Source organism: Schistocerca nitens, chromosome 1, assembly GCF_023898315.1.
Source record: "Schistocerca nitens isolate TAMUIC-IGC-003100 chromosome 1, iqSchNite1.1, whole genome shotgun sequence".
Lineage (NCBI taxonomy): Eukaryota > Metazoa > Arthropoda > Insecta > Orthoptera > Acrididae > Schistocerca > Schistocerca nitens.
Window position 1 is genome coordinate 114,701,818 of NC_064614.1, and position 24,113 is coordinate 114,725,930.

Here is a 24,113-nt window from a genome sequence, read left to right on the forward strand (position 1 = left end):
AAAAGTAGACGCGGCCACGCGGGCGACCTAGGAGCCGGAACGCTGCAGTGCCTCTGGAGGCCACGGCTTTATCGCGTCTCCTGGTTGGACGGGATGTCTGGGCGCTTGCAGGCAGTTGGCTGTGGCCTGATCGACTGTGCCGCCTCACACCGCAGTTCTGCGTTCGCCACAGCGCACGGCAGGCGGCTGCAGCAGCACCAGCACCATGATCGGCTACTTGAGGTACGACCCACACCCACACTAATGGCATCTGCGGGTTACTAACAACGTGGTGACTACCTGTCGTGGCCTACAGATGTAACAGAACTAAAGTTTCTTGTAGTTCCTTAGCCATTAATCGGAATTTTACTTCTAACGAAGATGGAGTGCATCAAATCGAAGCCAGTCCTTGTTTACATTCTCGTTCATATTAGCATCATGCGTTTCAGGAGATGTACTATTAAGCCTACTTTACACCAGCGACTTTTTTCTCGAAATTGACTACTTGTGATACATACCCAGATTACCAATCAGTCGCATCTCGAATCTCATTTTGCGACACTTTATCTATGCTTGAGACTAAATGTGTGATACATCCACACGAATGTATCACTCTGAACATAGCATAGCATTTATAATAAATTACTACGTAATCTAACTGATATTTTATTTTAATTCACATATATTGATAGTTTGGGTTTCAATACTGTTTCGGTTTGCACTATATGCGTGCTTCAAAATTACACCGACAAACTTTGAGCGCATATAGAAGGTGTCTTCAGAAATAAAATGTACTTGTTGAATAGAAGAGCTGTGTTTCACAGTAGGGAAGATGTGCAGGTACTCATAGCTTCTCGAGTATGCGTTTTAGACCTCTGTTTACTGGAATTTTTATTTTCTTGTTCCGATCCATACAACTACCTCTGGAAATTGCCTATCCCATATATCAGCTGGCAGAGCACTTGCCCGCGAAAGGCAAAGGTCCCGAGCTCGAGTCTCGGTCCGGCACACAGTCTTAATCTGCCAGGAAGTTTCATATCAGCGCACACTCCTCTGCAGAGTGAAAATCTCATTCTGGAAACATCCCCAAGGCTGTGGCTAAGCCATGTCTCCGCAATATCCATTCTTTCAGGAGTGCTAGTTCTGCATGGTACGCAGGAGAGCTTCTGTACAGTTTGGAAGGTAGGAGACGAGGTGCTGGCAGAAGTAAAGCTGTGAGGACGGGGCGCGAGTCGTGCTTGGGTAGCTCAGTTGGCAGAGCACTTGCCCGCGAAAGGCAAAGGTCCTGAGTTCGAGTCTCGGTCCGGCACACAGTCTTAATCTGCCAGGAAGTTTCATATCAGCGCACACTCCTCTGCAGAGTGAAAATCTCATTCTGGAAACATCCCCAAGGCTGTGGCTAAGCTATGTCTCCGCAATATCCATTCTTTCAGGAGTGCTAGTTCTGCATGGTACGCAGGAGAGCTTCTGTACAGTTTGGAAGGTAGGAGACGAGGTGCTGGCAGAAGTAAAGCTGTGAGGACGGGGCGCGAGTCGTGCTTGGGTAGCTCAGTTGGCAGAGCACTTGCCCGCGAAAGGCAAAGGTCCTGATTTCGAGTCTCTGTGCGACGCACAGTTTTAATCTGCCAGGAAGTTTCAAGTTTCTATCCCATATTGTTAGCAACAACAGTGCCGGTACTTGTGTTCCACTGTCAGAACTATCAGAACGATTTCCGCTTATAACTTCCGACACGTCCTTTTCCGGAACAGAGTCCGTTACATCAGACTGGTACATATATCCTTCTCCATCATCCCTGAAAGTGTGAAACATCGTCACATAATCACCCTCTATATATACACACTAACACGCTCTGGCGCCTATAACTACGTCATGCCAGACACGGGTTCTTACATCTACACTATGTGATTACTCTGCTGTTCACAATTAAGTGCCTGCCAGAGGGTTCACTGAACAACATTCAAGCTCTCTCTCTACCGTTCCACTCTCGAACGGCGCGCGGGGAAAACGAGCACTAAAATTTTTCTGTGCGAGCTTTGATTTCTCTTATTTTTTCGTGATGATCATTTCTCACTATGTTTTCGCAATCGGAGGAGAAAACTGATGATTGAAATTTCATGAGAAGATCCCGTCGCAACGAAAAACGCCTTTGTTTTAATGATTGCCACTCCAATTCACGTATATGTCTCTGACATTATCTCCCCTATTTCGCGATAATACAAAACAAGCCGCCCTTCTTTGAACTTTTTCGATGTCCCGCCAATCCCACCTGATATAGATCCCACACCGCACAGCAATACTCCAGAATAGGGCGGACAACTTTGGTGTAAACAGACTCTTTAATAGACCTGTTGCATCTTCTAAGTGTTCTGCCAATGAATCTCAGTCTTTGGTTTGCCCTACCCACAACATTATCTATGTGATCGTTCCAATTTAGGTTAGTAGTAATTGTAATCCCTAATCATTTAGTTGAATTTACAGCCTTCAGATTTGTGTGAATTATCGCGTAATAAAAATTTAGCGGATTTCTTTTAAACTCATGTGAATAACTTCACACTTTTCTTTATTCAGGGTCAATTGCCACTTTTCGCAACATGCAGATATCTTATCTAAAGCAGTTTGCAATTCGTTTTGGTCATCTCATGAGTTTACAAGACTGTAAATGACAGCATCATCTGCAAATAATCTAAGTTGGCTACTCAGATTGTCTCCTATGTCGTTAATATGGATCAGGAACAATAGAGGGCCTATAACAATTCCTTGGGGAACGCCGGATATTACTTCTATTTCACTCGATGACTTTCCTTATTACTATGAACTGTGACCTTTCTGACAGGAAATTACGAGTCCACTCGCACAGTAGAGGTGGTATTCCATAGGCACGCAGTTTGGTTAGAAGACGCTTGTGAGGAACGGTGTCGAAAGCCTTCTAGAAATCTAAAACTATGGAATCAATTTGACATCCCCTGTTATAGCACTCATTACTTCATGAGTATAAAGAGCTAGTTGTGTTTCGCAAGAACGATATTTTCTGAATCCGTACTGACTATGTGTCAATAAATCGTTTTCTTCGGGGTACTTTATAATGTTCGAATACAGTATATGTTCCAAAACCCTACTGCTAATCTACATTAGTGATACGGGCCTGTAATTCAGCGGATTACTCCTATTTCCTTTTTGGCTATTGGTGTGACTTGAGCATTTTCCAGTTTTAAGGTACGGATCTTTCTGTGAGCGAGCGCTTGTATGTAACTGCTAAATATGGAGCTATTGTATCAGCATACTCTGAGAGGGACCTGACTGGTATACAATCTGGACCGGAGGCCTTGCCTTTATTAAGTGAATTAAGCTGCTTTGCTACACCGAGGATATCTACTTCTACGTTTCTCATCTTGGCAGTTGTTCTTGATTGGAATTCAGGAATATTTATTTCGTCTTCGTTGGTGAAGGAGTTTCGCAAAACCGTGTATAATAACTCTGCTTTGGTGGCACTGTCATCAGTGAATTCACCGTTGGTATCGCGTAGTGAAGGTATTGCTTGCTTCTTGCCACTGGTGTGCTTTATGTATGAGCAGGATTTCTTTGGGTTTTCTGCCAGATTCCGAGACAGAGTTTAATTGTGGAAATTATTAAAAGCATCTCGCATTGAAGAACGCGCTATATTTCGAACTTCTGCAAAACTTTGCCAATCTTGGTAATTTTGCGTTCTTTTAAATTTTGCATGCTTTTTTCGTTGCTTCTGCAACAGCGATCTGTCCCGTTTTGCGTTTTGTGTACCATAGGGGATCAGTACCTTCACTTATTAATTTATGTAGTATATATCTTTCAATTGCCGTCGATACTATCTTTTTGAAATCGTTCCACATCTTTTTTACGCTTACGTGATCAGATCGGAAGGAGTGAAGACTGTCTCTTAAAAAGGCGTTAAGAGCACTTTTATCTGCTTTTTTTAAATATGTGTACTTCGCGTTTTTTTGATGGTTGTGGGTGTTGCGGTATTCAGCCTAGCAGCAACTGCATTGTGGTCGCCAATCCCTGTATTCGTCATGATACTCCCAATTTGTCCAGGATTACTTGTTGCTAAGAGGTCAAGTATGCTTTCGCAAGCATATACGCTTCGAGTTGGCTCATGAACTAATTGTTCAAAATAATTTTCTGGGAAAGCATTCAGTACAATTTCGGATGACGTTTTATGCCTGCCGCTGGCTTTAAACGTATAATTTTTCCAGCATATCGAAGGTAAATTGAAGTCGCCACCGACTATAATTGTATGAGTGGGGTACCTATTTGAAATGAGACTCAATTTTTCTTTGAACTGTTTAGCAATTATATCTTCTGAGTCGGGGGCAATCGGTAAAAACATCCAGTAAATAGTTTAGTCCGATTGTCAAGTTCAACCTCTACCCATACTATTTCGCAGGAACTATCTAATTCAATTTCACTAAAAGGTAAACTACTTTTGACAGCAATAAATAATCCACCACCAACTGCATTTAATCTATCCTTTCTGAACACTGTTAGGTCGCTTGAAAAAATTTCGGCTGAACTTACTTCTGGCTTTAATCAGCTTCTCGTACCTATAACTATTCGAGCTTCAGTGCTTTCTATTAGGGCTTGGAGCTCTGGTTCTTTCCCAACACAGCTATGACAATTTACAACTACAACACCGACCGATTCTACGACCACCTTACTGTGTTTTACCTGCCCGCTTTAGATGGACGCCCTTTCTCATTTTGTTCTTCAAGACATCTCGTGCATCCCCTCGAACTTCGTCGATGTAATTTTGAAACATCCTGTAGATTTATTCATTTTTTTTTTTTACTATCGATCCCTAACTATAAGGAACAGAGAAGCCAGTTTGAGATCCGAACCACAGAAAGTCAAATGTCCTGTCCCTGCAGGCTTGGAATCAGACAGAAGGAATTCTAGTTCGGATTATGTGCAAGAGCAGTTTTTAAAATTTTTCTAACTTCAATATTTTCGTTTAACTACATTTTTAGTAATTCATCGTTATGTGACCAGTGTCTTTTAAGGTTTTCGTTTCTGTATTTATGTGGTCGTTGAGTGTGGAGTGAATTTTACCCCAATACAACCACTGTGTAGTCTGCGTAAGTCAGACAGCATCTCTTCTAGTTGCATTCACGTATGAAGCGTATGCTTGCTATAACTAATCTAATCCTGTTTTCCCAGTCGCTGTGGGAGAGATACACAGAATTCTGTAGTACTCTGCAATCCTACATAACTCAACTAATAGTAGTTCTTGTAAATTTATAAACAGACATTCGTGGGGTTTGTTGATGTTGTTGTTGTTGTTGTTGCTGTTGTGGTCTTCAGTCCAGAGACTGGTTTGATGCAGCTCTCCATGCTACTCTATCCTGTGCAAGCTTCTTCATCTCCCAGTACTTACTGCAACCTACATCCTTCTGAATCTGCTTAGTGTATTCATCTCTTGGTCTACCTCTACGATTTTTACCCTCCACGCTGCCCCCCCCCCCCCCCAATGCTAAATTTGTGATCCCTTGATGCCTCAGAACTTGTGCTACCAACCGGTCCCTTCTTCTTGTCAAGTTGTGCCACAAACTCCACTTCTCCCCAATTCTATTCAATACCTCCTCATTAGTTATGTGATCTACCCATCTAATCTTCAGCATTATTCTGTGGCACCAAATTTCGAAACCATCTATTCTCTTCTTGTCTAAACCTTTATCGTCCATGTTTCACATCCATACATGGCTAAATTCCATACAAATACTTTTATAAAAGACGTCCTGACACTTAAATCTATACTCGGTGCTAACAAATTTCTCTTCTTCAGGAACATTTTCCTTGCCATTGCCAGTCTACATTTTATATCCTCTATACTTCGACCATCATCAGTTATTTTGTTCCCTAAATAGCAAAACTCATCTACTACTTTAAGTGTCTCATTTCCTAATCTAATTCCCGCATCATCACCCGATTTAATTAGACTAAATTCCATTATCCTCGTTTTGCTTTAGTTTATGTTCATCTTATATCCTCCTTTGAAGACTCCGTCCATTTCGTTCAACTGCTTTTACAGGTCCTTTGCTGTCTCTTACAGAATCACAATGTCTTCAGTAAATCTCAAAATTTTTTACTTCTTCTCCATAGATTTTAAATATAGATTGAATAACATCGGTAATAGGCTACAACCCTCTCTCACTCCCTTCCCAACCACTGCTTCCCTTTCATGCCCCTCATCTCTTATAACTGCCATCTGGTTTCTGTACAAATTGTAAATAGCCTTTCGCTCCCTGTATTTTACGCCTACCACCTTTACAATTTGAAAGAGAGCATTCCAGTCAACATTGTCAAAAGCTTTCTCTGAGTTTACAAATGTTAGAAACGTAGGTTTGCCTTTCCTTAATGTATTTTCTAAGAGGAGTCGTAGGATCAGTATTGCCTCATGTGTTCCAACATTTCTACGGAATTCAGACTCATCTTCCCCGAGATCGTCTTCTACCAGTTTTTCCGTTCGGCTGTAAAGAATTAGTATCAGTATTTTGTAGCCATCACTTGTGAAACTGATAAGTCCGTAATTTTCACATTTGTCAACACTTGCTTTCTTTTGAGATTGGAATCATTATATTCTTCTTGAAGTCTGAGGGTATTTCGTCTGTCTCATATGTCTTGCTCACCAGATGGTAGAGTTTTGACAGGGCTGGTTCTCCTAAGGATATCAGTAGTTTCAATGGAATGTTGTCTACTCCCGGAGCCATGTTGCGACTTGGGTTTTTCAGTGCTTTGTCAAATTCTTCATGCAGTGTCATATCTCCCATTTCATCTTTATCTACGTCTTCTTTCATTTCAATAACATTGCTGTCAAGTACATCGCCCTTCTACAGACCCTCAACATACTCCTTCCATCTTTCTGCATTGCCCTCTTTGATTAGAACTTGGTTTCCATTTGAGCTCTTGATATTCATACAAGTGGTTCTCTTTTCTCCGAAGGTCTCTTTAATTTTCCTGTAGGCGGTATCTATCTTTCCCCTATTGATATATACCTCTACATCGTTACATTTGACCTCTAGCAATCCCTGATTAGCCACTTTGCGCTTCCTGTCGATCTCATTTTTGAGACGTTTGTATTCCTTTTTGCCAGCTTCATTTACTGCAATTTTATATTTTCTCTTCCCGTCAGTTAAATTCAATATCTCTTCTGCTATCCTACGATTTCTGCTACAACTCGTCTTTCTACCTACTTGATACTCTGCTGCCTTCACTATTTCATCTCTCAAAGCTACCCATTCTATTTTATTTCTTTCCCCTGTTCCTGTCAATCGTTGGCTAATGCTCTCTCTGAAACTCTTTACAACCTCTGGTTCTTTCAGTTTATGCAGGTCCCATCTCCTTAAATTCCCACCTTTTCGCAGTTTCTTCAGTTTTAATCTACAGTTCATAACCAACAGATCGTGGGCAGATTCCACATCTGCCCCTGGAAATGTCTTACAATTTAAAACCTGGGTCCTGAATCTCTGTCTTACCATTATATAATCTATCTGAGACCTTCCAGTATCTCCAGGCTTCTTCCATGTATGCAACCTTCTTTCGTGATTCTTAAACCAAGTGTTAGCTACGATTTAGTAATGCTGTGTGAAATATTCTACCATGCGGTTTCCTTTCAATTCTTTCCCCATTCCATTTTCACCTACTACTTTTCTTTCTCTTCCTTTTCCTACTGTAGAATTCCAGTCCCCCTGAATATTAAATTTTCGTCTCCCTTCACTATGTGAATGATTTCTTTTATCTCATGATACATTTCTTCAGTCTCTTCGTCATCTGCGGAGATAGTTAGCATATATACTTGTACTAGTGTGGTAGGCGTGGGCTTGGTGTCTATCTTGGCTACAATAATTCGTTCATATGTTGTTTGTAGTAGCTTTTTTATTCATTATTAAACCTACTCCTGCATTACTCCTATTTCATTTTGTATTCAAAACCCTCTATTCACCTGACCAGAAGTCTTTTTCCTCCTGCCACTATATCTAACTTTAATCTACTCACATCCCTATTTAAATTTTCTAACCTAGCTGCCCGATTAAGGGATCTGACATTCCACGCTCCGATCCGTAGAACGCCAGTTTTGTTTCACCTAATAACGACGTCCTCCAGAATAGTCCCCGCCCGGATATCCGAATGAGGGACTATTTTACCTCCGGAAAGAGAATGCCATCATAATTTAACCATACAGTAAAGCTGCATGCCCTCGGTAAAAATTACGGCTCTAGTTTACCCTTGCTTTCAGTCGTTCGCAGTACCAGCACAGCAAAACCATTTTGGTTAATGTTACAAGGACAGATCAGTCAATCATCCAGACTGTTTCCCCTGTAACTACTGAAAAGGCTGCTGCCCCTCTTCAGGAACCACAAGCTTGTCTGGTCTCTCAAGTTTGTCTGGCCTCTCCGTTGTGGTTGCACCTACGGTACGGTTATCTGTATCGCTGAGGCACGCAAGCCTCTCCACCAATTGCAAGCTCCACGGTGCATGAACGGTGGGGGGGTTTAGCGTCTGCTACTTCAGGTTGTTCAGCATTTCCATGATGCTATGTCGCGAATCAAACAACCATGTGGGCAGTAGTCGTGGTGATCTTCTCTGTACACGTTCAATATCTCGTTTTTAGTCTTATTCGGTATGGGTACCACATTTCTGTGAAATATTCTAGGAAACGACGCACAGTGTGTTTTAAGCACTTTCCTTTATAGTTTATTCAGCATTCTGTGACCGCTCCAAAATCTGCATGTTGCTGATGTAGGCATATCAACTTATTTATGTCTCCATCAGCTGTTACATCCAAGTATTTGTATAAATTGACTGATTCCCATTGTGCCTCATCGATTTTATAGACATAGAACATAACTTTCCTGCAATTATATTTCTGAACATTTAAGGCAAATCAGTGGCACGGTTAGGCAGTATAGCATACGGTGCGGATTTTAAACTGTTACTCCACCCCCTAACCCAACCCCACCCCCATCAACGCCGCAAAAATACCAAGTTCATTTTTTAGAAGCAGTTTTTCTGTACTAATGGTTAAGTTAAGCAGAGTATACTGTTAACAATTTTGAAAATAATTTTTATGAATGGAAAAAAATAAGTAAAAGGCTTTTTATAAATGACACAGTTTATTTGACTGTTAATGAAGCTGTACTAATAAACAAAGACTTTTTACTGATAGGTGACTTCTTTCTTTTTATGCAGCAAATTTTTAAACTGCATCATCAAAATCGGTATCTTCAGCCAAGTCATTTTCGACTGAGAAAATTTCCATACTGTTTGATTCAAAGTGGATCTAAGATATTCTTGAATTTCGAAAAATTCGTCTGACATAATGCTACCGAACCACACACACGCAATCAAGAAAAATCTTTAGGCCTAAATGAGGTTTTCAACGGATTCGGAAGGTTCATATTCGACTTCGATCTGTAACAATCTTAAAAATGTCGAACCAAGAGGCTCTTTTTTCGGAATGTTGGTAGCTTGCAGAAATATTCGGAATATCTGCAAGAATGCCATCTTCAAAGTTCTCATAATAATTGTCAACTAAACTTTTTACCGTCTTCGGAAGTTCCGTTTCTAGGGTTTAACCAGATTGCTTGGCTCTAAAATAACAAAACGATTGATATACCTTCCACGGTATTTCTTGTAGAGACCTGTCGATGCACTCTAACACTGATCCGCTCAGTTCCTGGTGTAAATCCAACGTCTTGTCTGTAGCCTTTCTCCAGGTACTACTTCCTGCTTCCTGATAGTTCTGCTTATTTCCACAGGAAAGCCAATCTTGTGTCCTTCACAGATGGAAGTGCTTCGTCATAAGGATAATTTCTGTTGTCTTTCAAGATGAACTTTAGACCTCTAACCATAGTAACACATATTCCGCAGCTGACGCTAGGAACCTGCAGATAATTATGAGCATGGCAGACTTCTTCTAAGGCAGTACTCCATACAAAAAAACGAGAAACAACACACTGTAGGCAGCAGAGTTTGAGCAGCTTTTTGGTGTCTATAGTTTCCAAAGAATCAGACAATTCCTCAGGGGCAGAGATATTCTTTCTCAAACACTTAAACACAGGCTTTACAACTTCGAAGTGAGCACTACACCATGTGTCTGAAAGTCTCGTAAACGTGACATCAACGGCTTTCGGGAAAGTCGTCCATCCGTGAGTAGAAGCTGAGTAAAGCGTACAACCTTTCTAAAGTCCCGATAACGTTATGCAAAATGAAGCCGATGTATAAGCTCGTACTCTACACAGGTTGAGAGAACGATTTGCACTGAGTGAAAATAATGCCTTAGGTTTAAGTTCAAAAATTCTTGCTTGAATTCCTCAATGCACTCCAGCCATTGTCGAAGCACTGTCGTAACATTGCACTCATCACATTGTTAAATGCAGACCATAAGGTATTTAAAAAAATTTTACAGCGTCTGTCCCAGAACTTACAAATTTTGTCACACCCATGAAGGCTGGAATCCATTGCGGACCGCAACCCCGTACCTACGCCACTGAAGCAAGTTTCGCTGTTGGACTTAAAAGCTTATCAAAATCTAACTACAGATGATAATAGGGGTCCGAATGACAGAATACTGATGTTTGCCAGATAAACCTGAAACGCGAATAATTCTTTGTGAATGGCACGTTCAAGAGTCTGAGGAAGCAGTTTGGACAGTTGTTTATACTCCACGCCGACTTCAATAGTCCTTGGCAAGAAAAACGCAACATTCCAGTTGTTTACACTTTGCTGCCAAACAAAAAGGGAGAAACACCTGAAGATTTTTTTAAAGTCATTAAAACTAACGTGCCCGGATGGAACCTTGCGTTTCTGATGATAAACTTCGAAATTTTCATCGTCCAGGCAGCTAGCAATTTGTTTTCTGGCAGACATTACTGGCTGCAATTATCATTTTAATCAATGTCTGTGGAAACAAGTTCAGTGTTGTGGTCTCGTTCCAGTCTATAAGGAAAACGAGGAACTACACTGTCTCGTAAGGACGTCTTCTGCTCCAGCACATCTTCCCCTGGATATGTTGGAGGATGGTTGGCTGTGTTTTCAGGAGAGCAAGACTGAAAACTAAAAGCTTCAGGACGCTTATGACTATTTTGTGGACCAGTGACTCGATAATGAATACATGCCAAGAGAGATGTGGAATTGCAGTGAAAGGCGTGATCGCATTGAAGTCTCAGAAGGATGCACCGAAGAATAAATACATTAATATCTAAAGTTCATCTGAATGTTTACTCATTAGTAAAAAATCTTCGAGAAGATGCAGAGTACCATGGACGCGAGTTTTACCGACTAATTTTAAACTATGATGGGAAAAGAAGAAAAAAATCAGCAACGAAGACTGACGAAACGATTGCAAAGCCTTTAAAGAAAGCCGGCCGGTGTGGCCGAGCGGTTCTAAGCGCTACAGTTTGGAACCGCGCGACCGCAACGGTTGCAGGTTCGAATCCTGCCTCGGGCATGGATGTGTGTGATGTCCTTAGGTTAGTTAGGTTTAAGAGGTTCTAAGGTCTAGGGGACTGATGACCTCAGATGTTAAGTCCCATAGTGCTCAGAGCCATTTGAACCATTTGAACCTTTAAAGAAAATGCAAACTGATGAGAACTTGAGATCATTTCTGACACATGTGTCCTACGCACATAAGCTACAGTAAGGGAGAAAATGTCAGAATCATTTTAAATATTGAAAAGTAGTTTAATGTAATCATTGACAATCTTGTAAAAATTGTAAATAAATTTGATGGAACACGAAAAGGATCTACCTCCTCGTGATGTTTCCTTGAACTAAACAAAGTCGGCTATATGTCTCTTGAAACTTGTAAAATATTCTGTAATGAAGACTAACAAGACTATCTCAAAGGCCAAACCTTTTCTTTTGAATAACCGCAGAATTCGTCTTGAGAGGTTCTTAGAATCAATAATCTTGCAGCGGAAACGCAGGCATATGACATTAATTAAATCCATACTTTCTTCCCTGTTATAAAACAAAGCAAGCCAGAATGAAACCGGTAAGCAAAAGATAAATTTTCCTAAAAAATCGACTGGTAGCTGTTTTACAACCTGTCAACATACAATTATTGAGCTATATGAAATAAAATTGTTATAGCTTCTGAACGATTTGCGTTACGATATTCAGACCGCTCGATTGGCTGCGGGACATGATGGGAATTAGCATGAGCATGCATACTTTGGTTTAGCGACGAAGCCTACTTTTATTTTGGATGGGTTCGTCAATAAACAAAATTTGCGCATTTGGGGGACTGAGAATCCGCATTTCGTGATCGAGAAGCCTCTTCGCCCTTAAGGGGTGGCTGTGTGTTCGCAATGTCCAGTCACGGAATAATCGATGCGATATCAATTGACGGCACGGCGAATACCGAACGGTATTCGGGTTGACGGAGGAGATAGAGAAGATCCAATGAAGAGCGGCGCGTTTTGTCACAGGGTTATTTGGTAACCGTGATAGCGTTACGGAGATGTTTAATAAACTCAAGTGGCAGACTCTGCAAGAGAGGCGCTCTGCATCGCGGTGTAGCTTGCTCGCCAGGTTTCGAGAGGGTGCGTTTCTGGATGAGGTATCGAGTATATTGCTTCCCCCTACTTATACCTCCCGAGGAGATCACGAATGTAAAATTAGAGAGATTAGAGCGCGCATGGAGGCTTTCAGACAGTCGTTCTTCCCGCGAACCATACGCGACTGGAACAGGAAAGGGAGGTAATGACAGTGGCTCGTAAAGTGCCCTCCGCCACACACCGTTGGGTGGCTTGCGGAGTATGAATGTAGATGTAGATGTAGATGTACGTGAATGTTTTGAAAGACGATTTCATCCCCATTACCCAAAGTGACCCTGATTTCGGCAAGATGTGGTTCATGTAAAACGGAACTCGACCCCATCGAAGCAGGAGAGTGTTTGATGTCCTGGAGGAGCACTATGGAGACCGCATTCCGGCTCTGTGGTACCCAGAGGCCACTGACATGGACCTCGATTGGCTACCACATTCTCCAGGTCTGAACACATACGACCCCTTTTTGTGGTGCTACATTAAAGGCAAGGTGTACAGCAATAGCCCCAAACCCAGTGCCGAGCTGAAAACAACCATTCAGGAGGTCATCAACAGCATCCATGTTCCCACACTTCAGCGGGTCATGCAGAATTTCTCTGTTTGTGTGCGCCACATCATCGAAAATGATGGCAGGCATATCGAACATGTCATAACCTAAATTCGAATATCCGTACCGACGTTTACGTGTTGAATAAAGTGTGTGCACGCCGTAATTTGTAACTATTTTACGTTTTTTCTATAGTCCAATAAATGTAACCCTGTATGTTACAACTATCTTCTAGTAACACATGTCGTGGGTTACAGCAGGCTTGTTCAGGATGTGGCTAGGCAAGCAAGAGCGCTCACGCACGCCAGCCGCCTAGGTTGTGACGCTCGCAGTAAAATGGGACAGTCAGATGTCGTTACGTAACCCAGCAAGGCCGACTGGTAGCACAGAATGAGTGAAAACCACGTGCTGCCTTCAGAGGAATGGCCATTATTAGGTTCGGCGTGGAGTTAAATACGAACATACACTATATACGGCGCGGTGCTTGAGGGGAGAATCCACTTCAACTTTTCTTCTACTTTGCCGACAGCAACCAAATTTTAAAATCACGTTTATTATATAAAGATATAGCAACACCCAAGTTTTGAAGTCCATAACTTCATTGGCTTTCGATTTTTAAATTTTTAATATGATTTTAAAAGTCTTCTCGAAAACCAACTTTTGGTATTCACACCTCAATTTTCACATCCAAGTTTTGTGCATACATACACCACATGTAGTTCAACTGTTCTCTGCATTCATTTTATGAGACATATTAATAATTTTTTGTGATTATTTCAAATTTCAGCTTTAAATTTTGTTTAATTATCAGTGCATAAATGTGGTGATAAAATAAACAAATTACATTTTCGATAATATTAAAGCACAGAAGTATGCAAACACATCAAGACTACTTCCTGCAAAAATTATGACACTGAACTGAAAAAAAAACCAAATTTATGGTAAAACAGATTTTAACATTTTATCAAAAAATGAATGTTACTACATAAAACATCCCCATAAAAATTCAATGGCATCATTACGTTTTACCTTCCTACTTATATGAGGCTGCATCTTGTAATTTCAAGATCAGGGTAATCTTTTCCTCGAATTGTCTGAATAAATATTTACTCACAATTTTATTTAGGTAGTGCAGTGGGAGGGATATCAGAATGTAAGCCAATGCCTATATCCTTGGTGCTTGTTCATTGCACTGAACAGAACTTCAGTGTACCCCCTAAATTTATATAAATACAGTCAACAGGCCAAGTAATTGACTTCCGCCGGCCGCAGTGGCCACGCGGTTCCAGCCGCTTCCGTCTGAAACCGCGCGGCCGCTACGGTCGCAGGTTCGAATCCTGCCTCGGGCATGGATGTGTGTGATGTCCTTAGGTTAGTTAGGTTTAAGTAGTTCTAAGTCTAGAGGACTGATGACCTCAGATGTTACGTCCCATAGTGCTTAGAGCCATTTGAACCATTTTTTGATTTCCAACGATTGGCTGCCAGTTGTTTCATTTCAGTTTTCCTGGAAATGTTGCAACTCGTTTTTCCCAGCTTCAGTTAATGCCAAGTTTGGGGTAAAGATGGTTCTGTCCGATGGTGACAGATATAAAAAATTACCTTTGGCAACTTTCGGTGTGCCAGAGCCTCTTACATAGTCCGTATTTCAAACATTTCTTAGACGTCCTCGTAATTCGGGTACAGCAAAATCATTTTGGGATCTAAGAGTAAATACTCCAAAGAGATGAAATAGCTACTAATTTTTATTTTAAATGAACTTTTAGGGTGAAGTCTCCCCTAAAATGGAGAGTAGCTGTTTATAAAGCGCTGAAAAGTAGGATGATGGTCGAGTTAGAAACATCAACGTATCAGTGCAGGATCCCTAGTCTATATGTTTATTATGTGTGCTCTGAGCACTATGGGACTTAACTTCTGAGGTCATCAGTCCCCTAGAACTTAGAACTACTTTAACCTAACTAACCTCAGGACATCACACACATCCATGCCCGAGGCAGGATTCGAACCTGCGACCGTAGAGGTTGCGCGGTTCCAAACTGTAGCGCCTAGAACCGCTCGGCCACAACGGCCGGCTGTGATGGTGTATTGATACGCTTAGTGTTCTATTAATGTGCTTCAAACCTTTGAACACAACGAAAAAAATCGATTTACAACAGCATTACAATAGATTCTATGCAAAAGGTTATGGTCATTTGGAAGGCGAACAGCGAGAAAGCGATGTGCAAAAATTAAAAAAAAAGTTTATGGGAGCAGAGAAATAAATGTCTCAATACTTTTTGCAATATTTTCAGTATGACAATACATTTTTGTTTTCAGGAGAAACAGTCAACGAACTAATCTGCTGTTAGGACAAGTTACCATACAGCGTTCCACCTTGCAAATGATCGCTCACTTCCACTTATTTTAGGGTGACGTTGGCAATGTGGAAACTCGGTTACAGACTGACGCTTGCGTGGTTAGTTTCATAGCAAAATTAGTCTCGTAGATTTCTATTTCCTCAATGTAAATTTTCACGTCTTCAAACTTACCGCTTTAATTATGTCGATGTTTAGACTTACATGTACATGCTGCTTTTTTACGCTATAAAGACAACGAAATCCACCCACAAAGGCCCACTGGAAGATTTCAAGTTAAGAGCATGTCTTCGAATTAGCGTTATTCGAAACGAAGTACCAGACATTGACTCTTCAGTGAAAAGTAAAATAAGTAATATTCATTGATATTCTGTGTTTCTATGTTTAACTTTTAAATATAATGGTAACGAAATATAAATTAGTCACTTTAAATTTGCCCGCATCTCGTGGTCGTGCGGTAGCGTTCTCGCTTCCCACGCCCGGGTTCCCGGGTTCGATTCCCGGCGGGGTCGGGGATTTTCTCTGCCTCGTGATGGCTGGGTGTTGTGTGCTGTCCTTAGGTTAGTTAGGTTTAAGTAGTTCTAAGTTCTAGGGGACTGATGACCATAGATGTTAAGTCCCATAGTACTCAGAGCCATTTGAACCATTTTTTCACTTTAAATTTCGTCCTAAAACGGCGTTTTCCTTACTTAGCTGCTCCCGTCTTCGACTAATCGAAATATTAAAAATGATGCCAAATTTCATTGAAAGTTTTCATTCTGTCAAATTTCATTGCCGTTTCTCATTCATACCACAGCCTTGAAAATAAAGTCCCCACAGAACGCGTTAATGAAGCACTCTGAAGCCACAAATGGGTGTTAACGGCATGGGCACCGCCAGAGCATCTGTGCTGGACTGAAAGACTTCTTAGTATGCCTGTATCTGTGAAAACCCGGTTATCCCGTCAATAAGCCCAGGCTCCATGCAAGTGTAGCTCCTTTCAAGTGTCACTCTGTAGCATTGATTACAGGGTACACGATGCCCACAGACGAGAATATACTCCCGTTGAACAGCTTCAGCCATTTGAATGGGGCCACATTATCGGTCTTTAGCAAACTGGATGGAAGTAGCTACGAACTGCAGCACATGTTGGGCGCAGCGTACCGCTAGTGCTTTGTTGCTGTCGGCAGTGGTCTGTGAGACATTCCCAGACCTTACGTCAGGCTCTGGACGTCACGTAACGCAGGCGCGTGTCAAGGTCGATGCATCATGTGAGCATCGGTGACCCACCGAACATCATCCAGGGAAGAAGTATAGGCACATGTTATACCTGCTGTGTCATCAGAGACCACTGGTAACCGTCTGCTTGCTGCAGTACTAAGATCACGTGTTTGATCTCACTGTATCGAATAAGTTTGACCTGAAGATCAAGATAGGGTGCAGCAGACTTCTACCAAAGAAACTCAGTGTAGGTCGGTAACAAAAGAGAACAGGAAGAAAAGAGACTGTGGCCACTGGAGGGCTGTAGGCCATATGGTGCAGGACAAATTAGGAACAGGCTACCAGGTCACAAGTATTGTGAAGCCAAGCCAAGTGACAGAGGACATATGGAATCTCTGCGAAGGTTCAGGCAAGAGGCTCAGGTTATTGTAGTTGACGGATCAAGGAGCAGCCTGGATAAGAACAGTTATTACAGCATTAGAGGTGACATGGATGAAACAGGAGTAACAACTACACACACAAATGTGAGTTTTGTGGAGGTCCTGCAGTGCCATGACCAACCCTGGGTAAACACTGTTGTGAGCTGTGTGAACTCGGAGTTGAGCAGGCTGCTGCCGACTGACATCAAATCAAATCTCATATGAGTGCAGTGCCAGTTGATACAGTTGGGAGATGGGCATATGACAGATACAGCCTACACCTGAATAGAAGAGGGCAAGATATATTGACTGAGCTTATTGCCGATAATATACGCTGGGGGGGGGGGGGGGGGCACCATCATATCATGAAAAGTAAGATCTCTGTAATCAGTGGTGTCAGAGACGCACGTTTTGGGTTAGAATCAGGATTTACACACCCTGTTTCCAAAGAAGTAAAAATAACAGAAAGCCCCCGAAAACGCTTGCACGGAAAAGTAAGGTTACCTCATTTCATCAAAATATTAGACGACTGAGTAATAAGGCAGAAGAGCTACTTGTCTGTTTGGAAAATTTAGAGAGCTCCTAGGCCTATCTGAGAACCATATAACCACAAGACTGCATAAATTACATATACGAGATTACACTTTAGCAGCTTACTCATGTAGAACTAATATGGGAAAAGAAAGAGTTGTTACATACATTGAAAGAGAACACAAGTACAGAAACGTCGAGACCAATACATTCTGTAGTGATCAGCTCACAGAAGTGTATATTTGTGAAGAGATACTGAAAAATAGTTCACTTTTAATTGTAACTGTATACAGATCCCCACTCGGTTACAGACTGACGCTTGCGTGGTTAGTTTCATAGCAAAATTAATCTCGTAGATTTCTATTACCTCAATGTAAATTTTCACGTCTTCAAACTTACCGCTTTAATTATGTCGATGTTTAGACTTACATGTACATGCTGCTTTTTTACGCTATGAAGACAACGAAATCCACCCACAAAGGCCCACTGGCAGAGAACACAGACAGCAGCAAGCAGTTAATAGTCTATGGTGACTACCATGTAGATTTTCTAAAGGATTCTGATAGGAAAAGTGATATGGAAACCTTATTTCGATTCTATAGTTTGATTTCGGTAATTAACTTTCCAACGTTGACGGTAGGACTCCAGTTGATAATGTTTTCCTTGGTGAAGCTCAAAGCAAGAAAGTAACTGTTTACTCTGTAACAAATGCTCTCTCTGATAAATAATATAGTGACTTACAGTGTGCAAATTACTCAGTGGGAATGAGTTAAAATAATTGATGAATACAGGACAAAAGTTTTTCATAATAATTTACAGAAGACGACCTCGGATGAATTTTATAATGAACCAAATGCTAACACAAAATTTAATCTATTCCATGATGAATTCATATCATTATCTGAAAGAAGGTATTAAATAGCCATGTAAAAAAAAAAACTTTGGTTACTAGAGGGATTAAAGTAATGGCCTGTGCAAATCACAGTTTGTGTGTCAGGTCAGAAGAGTTGCTCCACTGAGAATACCATTCACAGTTTCGCTCACCAGATTTTAGAACCATCAAATGATAAAATAGCGCCGACTGGCATTTTCTGCGAGCTACCTAAGGAATTTGACTTTAAATCACAGTATTCCAAAAAACTCAAAGTTTCATGGGATTAATGGTATAGCCAACCAATGGATAATTTCATACCTAACCAAAAGAAAACAGAAAGTTGTACTTAATTATTCAACCAATGTCGTCTGGATTTTTAAAATAAAATCACACTTGGGGTTCTCGAAGGCTCAGTTTTGTTCTTCACATATGTAAACGATCTTCCATGTAATATACAACAAGCAGAATAATTTCATTTTGCAGATAATACTAGTACTATAATCAGTCCAAGCATAGGCCTATATACAGAAACAGATGAGTTGCTAAAAAATGTTCCTAGAAGTATCATTGGCCGGTTTTCTGCGAATGATCTGACCCTCAGTTTTAAAAAGACACAAAGTATTCAGTGATGCAAATCTAGCGGTACTCCAGCAGCTATAAGTATAACACATGGTGAGGAAAATGATAAGTAAGGTGCAAATTTCAAAATTATTGGGTGTCAATATTGATGAGAATTTGAAATGGAAAAAGCACATTTTGGAACTTCTAAAACAACTAAGTTGAGTCATATTTACCCTTAGAATTATTGCAAATCTTGGGCAGAGACAAATCAGTAGGTTGAGATATTTTGCATATTTTCATTCAGCGATGTCATATGGTATATTGTTGGGATCACTCATCTTCAAAAAAGAAAAGTTTCATTGCTCAAAAACGCTCTGCTTATCCACGATCATGTTGTAGGCATCTGTTTAAGGAGTTGGGCATTCTGACTACTGCCTCACAGTATATTTATTCCCTCATGAAGTTTGTTGTAAATAATCCATTACAGTTTAGAAGGAACAATGATTTTCGTAATTACAATACCAGTAGGCAACAGACATTCAGTACTCCACGATAAGGTTATCGTTAGCACAAAAACGAGTGCACAATGCTGACAGACAGCGAAGCAATATTTGAAAAAAAAATTGAAAAAATATTCTCCTTGACAACTTCTCTGTTCTGTAGAAGAATATCTGCTACTGTAATGTGTTAAAGGTGGTGAGTAAGAATCACTAACTCACACCTGTATGTTGAAAAAATAAAATAAAATAAAATAAAATTATTAATGTTCTGGATGTAGTCACATTTACAAATAAATTTGCCTTGCGACTGAAAAATGACTCTTTCCATATCATTATGGTTTATCTCGCAAAATGTCTGATGGAACATGAAGCAAACGAACTAACTAGCCTCTAGCCAGGTTACCATTGAGACCATGACACCGCCAAGCGAGGCTACTCTGACGTTGTGAAAGAGTTGACTGGAGAGTGGAATGACGGTCCCTCGTCTTCAGTGATCTGTCTGTAGGCAGATGATGGACGTACTGTACACGTGTACAGCATGGACGTCGTGAACGGTCCAGCCCAAAGTGCATTTGCCCACGACACACAGGTCCCACCTAACCACTCTGGGATTCATCGTGTGGGGGCCATCATCACCTACAACCAGTGGTCTCATTTGGTGTTTTTATCGGGTATGTGAAACAGTGCGTGCAACATTGGACAGGTTTTTACTCCATGCTGCTGTCATTTCTTCGACAGGATAGTAATGTGCTTGTACAGCAGTACAACACACGCCTGCATATGGCTGTTACGATGCAGTGTTCTCTTCGTGGAGTAAAAGAACTGGCCCGGCCCACGAGAGAGCCACAAGTCTCACCAACCGAACACGTATGGCATATGACGAAGCGGATGCTTACTCGTTCTCGACAGCATTCAAGAATCTTTGCTGAATTGATGCTTAGGACACTGTCGCAGGATGCCATTCGGCATCTTGATGGTTATTTGCACGTGAAAATACACGGGAGGGGTGGGGAAGGGAGTTGGGAGGGGAGGTACACAATGTTTTGATGCGACTTCTGAAACCCTTCTCTCTGACATGGTTGTTTCATTTGGTCTGAATTTGGTATCATCTTCTGCTGCGATCATGAACTACCCGTCACATCAGTTATCAACAAAATAACCTCGTCTTTGAGAAGGGTTCATTTGTTTCTGGTAGTGTATAATACTAGTGGGGGCTCAAGTTAATGCCAAATAAAATAAACAGCAATCAGATCTTACTGTACAGAAACGGTAGGCCGGCCGAGGTGGCCGAGCGGTTCTTGGCGCTACAGTCTGGAACCGCGCGACCGCTACGGTCGCAGGTTCGAATTCTGCCTCGGCATGGACGTGTGTGATGTCCTTAGGTTAGTTAGGTTTAAATAGTTCTAAGTTCTAGGGGGCTGATGACCTCAGAAAAAAATGGTTCAAATGGCTCTGAGCACTATGGGACTCAACTGCTGAGATCATTAGTCCCCTAGAACTTAGAACTAGTTAAACCTAACTAACCTAAGGACATCACACACATTCATGCCCGAGGCAGGATTCGAACCTGCGACCGTAGCGGTCTCGCGGCTCCAGACTGCAGCGCCAGAACCGCGCGGCCACTTCGGCCGGCTGACCTCAGAAGTTAAGTCCCATAGTGCTCAGAGCCATTTGAACCATTTTGAACAGAAATGGTAAATAAAATTCTGTTCCTTGCTGTCCTTCGTGGTGTTGCAGTTTCAATGGCTAGCAGTGTACGACGACATACGGAAAGAAACTAGAAGAGTTTCGTATGAGGCGTAGCGTGGGTGAGAAGGCCACAATGAACAAACCCCACTTCGGGGCTGTCTGAATACTGAATGTAGGCCTGCGAGCCAAACAGGTGGTTAGCTGACGGAGACTGGCGTGTTGCAGCGGGGCGTGCGAGGCGGCGTGGTGGTGCTGGTCGTGGTCTTGCCAGCTGGTGGGCGCCGCCGCGCTGCTGGGGCTGGCCGCCTGGCTGCTCACCATAGCCCTCGACCTCCTGCATCCCCTGCGTCTGGTCGACCGCCTGCACCAGCGGGTCGTGCTCATCACGGGTGAGTCGCCTCGCAAACGACAGCTCTCGCCTCAAGGCGCGGGCAACACGTGCGTCGGGCACGGTGGTCTAGTGCAGAGTGCTCCAGCGCTCTGTGTCTGACTGGTTGGGGCTCGCCTGCTAAAGGGGGAACCGAGCAACTTGTGTCAGGCCTCACATGACCCTACTCGGCCACGAATTCGCTCCAGATCTGATGTCCGGACTCCAGAGACATGAATAACCGAGCATGACGTCACAGCTAACCTCTCACTTCGTCTCGCCTCGCTGCACGGCACAAACCAGACGCGTCTCTCTTTCCTTCCTCTCTCTCTTTCTTTTTCCGTTCTCTCCCTACCCCTCTTTTTCTTAACACGAAACTAACGTCTGCAAGGACGCTTACTTGACACACTTAACTTCATACAACATGTGGAAACTAATTTGATATTTAGTCCAAGCACAGAAAAACGACTCATTTTCAACCGAAGATTAATCCAGTTTGTCAATAAGAGGAACTTACGTACACACTAAACAAATGCTATCCCTTAAATCTAATAAGAACATACAAAGAACATTATATATTCACAGCTGTAACTATTCACACTTTTCACTTCAATAAAATTTATAGTTGCTGTAAGAGCCTACGGAATATCAGACCAGCTGTGTGGCTGCATTGAAGAGTTTTTAGCAAACAGAACACAGCATGTTGTTCTCAATGGAGAGACGTCTACAGACGTTAAAGTAACCTCTGGCGTGCCACAGGGGAGTGTTATGGGACCATTGCTTTCCACAATATATATAAATGACCTACTACTTAGTGTCGGAAGTTCCATGCGGCTTTTCGCGGATAATGCTGCAGTATACAGAGAAGTTGCAGCATTAGAAAATTGTAGCGAAATGCAGGAAGATCTGCAGCGGATAGGCACTTGGTGCAGGGAGTGGCAACTGTCCCTTAACATAGACAAATGTAATGTATTGCGAATACATGGAAAGAAGGATCCTCTATTGTATGATTATATGATAGCAGAACAAACACTGGTAGCAGTTACTTCTGTAAAATATCTGGGAGTATGCGTACGGAACGATTTGAAGTGGAATGATCACATAAAATTAATTGTTGGTAAGGCGAGTGACAGGTTGAGATTCATTGTGAGAGTCCTTAGAAAATGTAGTCCATCAACAAAGGAGGTGGCTTACAAAACACTCGTTCGACCTATACTTGAGTATTGTTCATCAGTGTGGGATCCGTACCAGGTCGGGTTGACAGAGGAGATAGAGAAGATCCAAAGAAGAACGGCGCGTTTCTTCACAGGGTTGTTCGGTAAGCGTGATAGCGTTACGGAGATGTTTAGCAAACTCAAGTGGCAGACTCTGCAAGAGAGGCGCTCTCCATCGCGGTGTAGCTTGCTGTCCAGGTTTCTAGAGGGTGCGTTTCTGGATGAGGTATCGAATATATTGCTTCCCCCTACTTATACCTCCAGAGGAGATCACAAATGTAAAATAGAGAGATTCGATCGCGCATGGAGGCTTTCCGGCAGTCGTTCTTCCCGCGAACAGGAAAGGGAGGTAATGACAGTTTCACGTAAGGTGCCGTCCGCCACACACCGTTTGGTGGCTTGCGGAGTATAAATGTAGATATTGATGTAGATCAACAGCAGATAACTGACGCTGTCTGGCTGTAATTAGCTGTGCCAATTTGTTAATAAGTTAGTACCGCTAACTAGGTGCTTCGTCTGGTAACTCCAGCCATCCCTGGTACATCCTCTTCATGTCTGTTACACCACTTTAACATGTAATTAACGTACACTAAAATATAGAGATGTACTTCATCTGCAGCAGAGAATGTGTTATTGTCTCTCGTTCTGGGTCTTAATAAACAACAGAGAGGCAAGTAATGCAAAACTCCATCAAGGTGCACGCCGGAGTAGTGTGTTTTATATTCACAAATTATTATACAAGTTGCAGCACTTCCTGGTCGGATAAAAGGAAGACATCGAAGAAATTCAGAGGTGTGCTGCTAGATTTGCTACCGGTAGGTTCGAACATCAAGTAAGTGTTACGCAGATGCTCTGGAAACTCAAACGGGAATCCGTGGAAGAAAGACGACTTTTTTTCGAGAGACACTACTGCGTAAAATTCGGAGAACCGGCATTTGGAGCTGACTCAATAACGACCCTGCTGCCGCCATCGTACATTTCGTGTAAGGACCGTGAGGTTAAGATACGAGAAATTAGGGCTCATACGGAGGCATATAGACAGTTGTTTCTCCCTCGCTCTATCTGTGAGTGGAACAGGCGAGGAAACGACACGATAGGCTACCGTACGGCGGCTTACGGAATTTCGATGCAGATGTAGATGCAGATGTAGACCGACATTACGGAAAGACAACCAAAGGAAGGAAGCAATTTTATGACTGGAAATAATTACGACATTCTATGTATCAAAGTCATGACTCGACTTTTGATTTCTTGTACCTCGTATTAAAAAATACATGTATGTTAGTATACATCAATTACGCT

General features: G+C 42.0%; 1 protein-coding gene across 1 annotated transcript in view; it reads left to right on the forward strand.

Annotated features, from left to right (window-relative positions):
• Positions 1 to 205: 205 nt before the first annotated feature.
• The window catches only part of LOC126260122 (estradiol 17-beta-dehydrogenase 2-like), a 78,863-nt gene continuing 54,955 nt past the window's right edge, over positions 206 to 24,113 (forward strand). Inside the window, exons 1-2 of the mRNA XM_049957739.1 lie at positions 206 to 222; positions 21,456 to 21,619. Of these exons, the coding sequence (XP_049813696.1) occupies positions 206 to 222; positions 21,456 to 21,619 (181 nt within the window). The remainder of the gene's footprint in view (positions 223 to 21,455; positions 21,620 to 24,113) is intronic.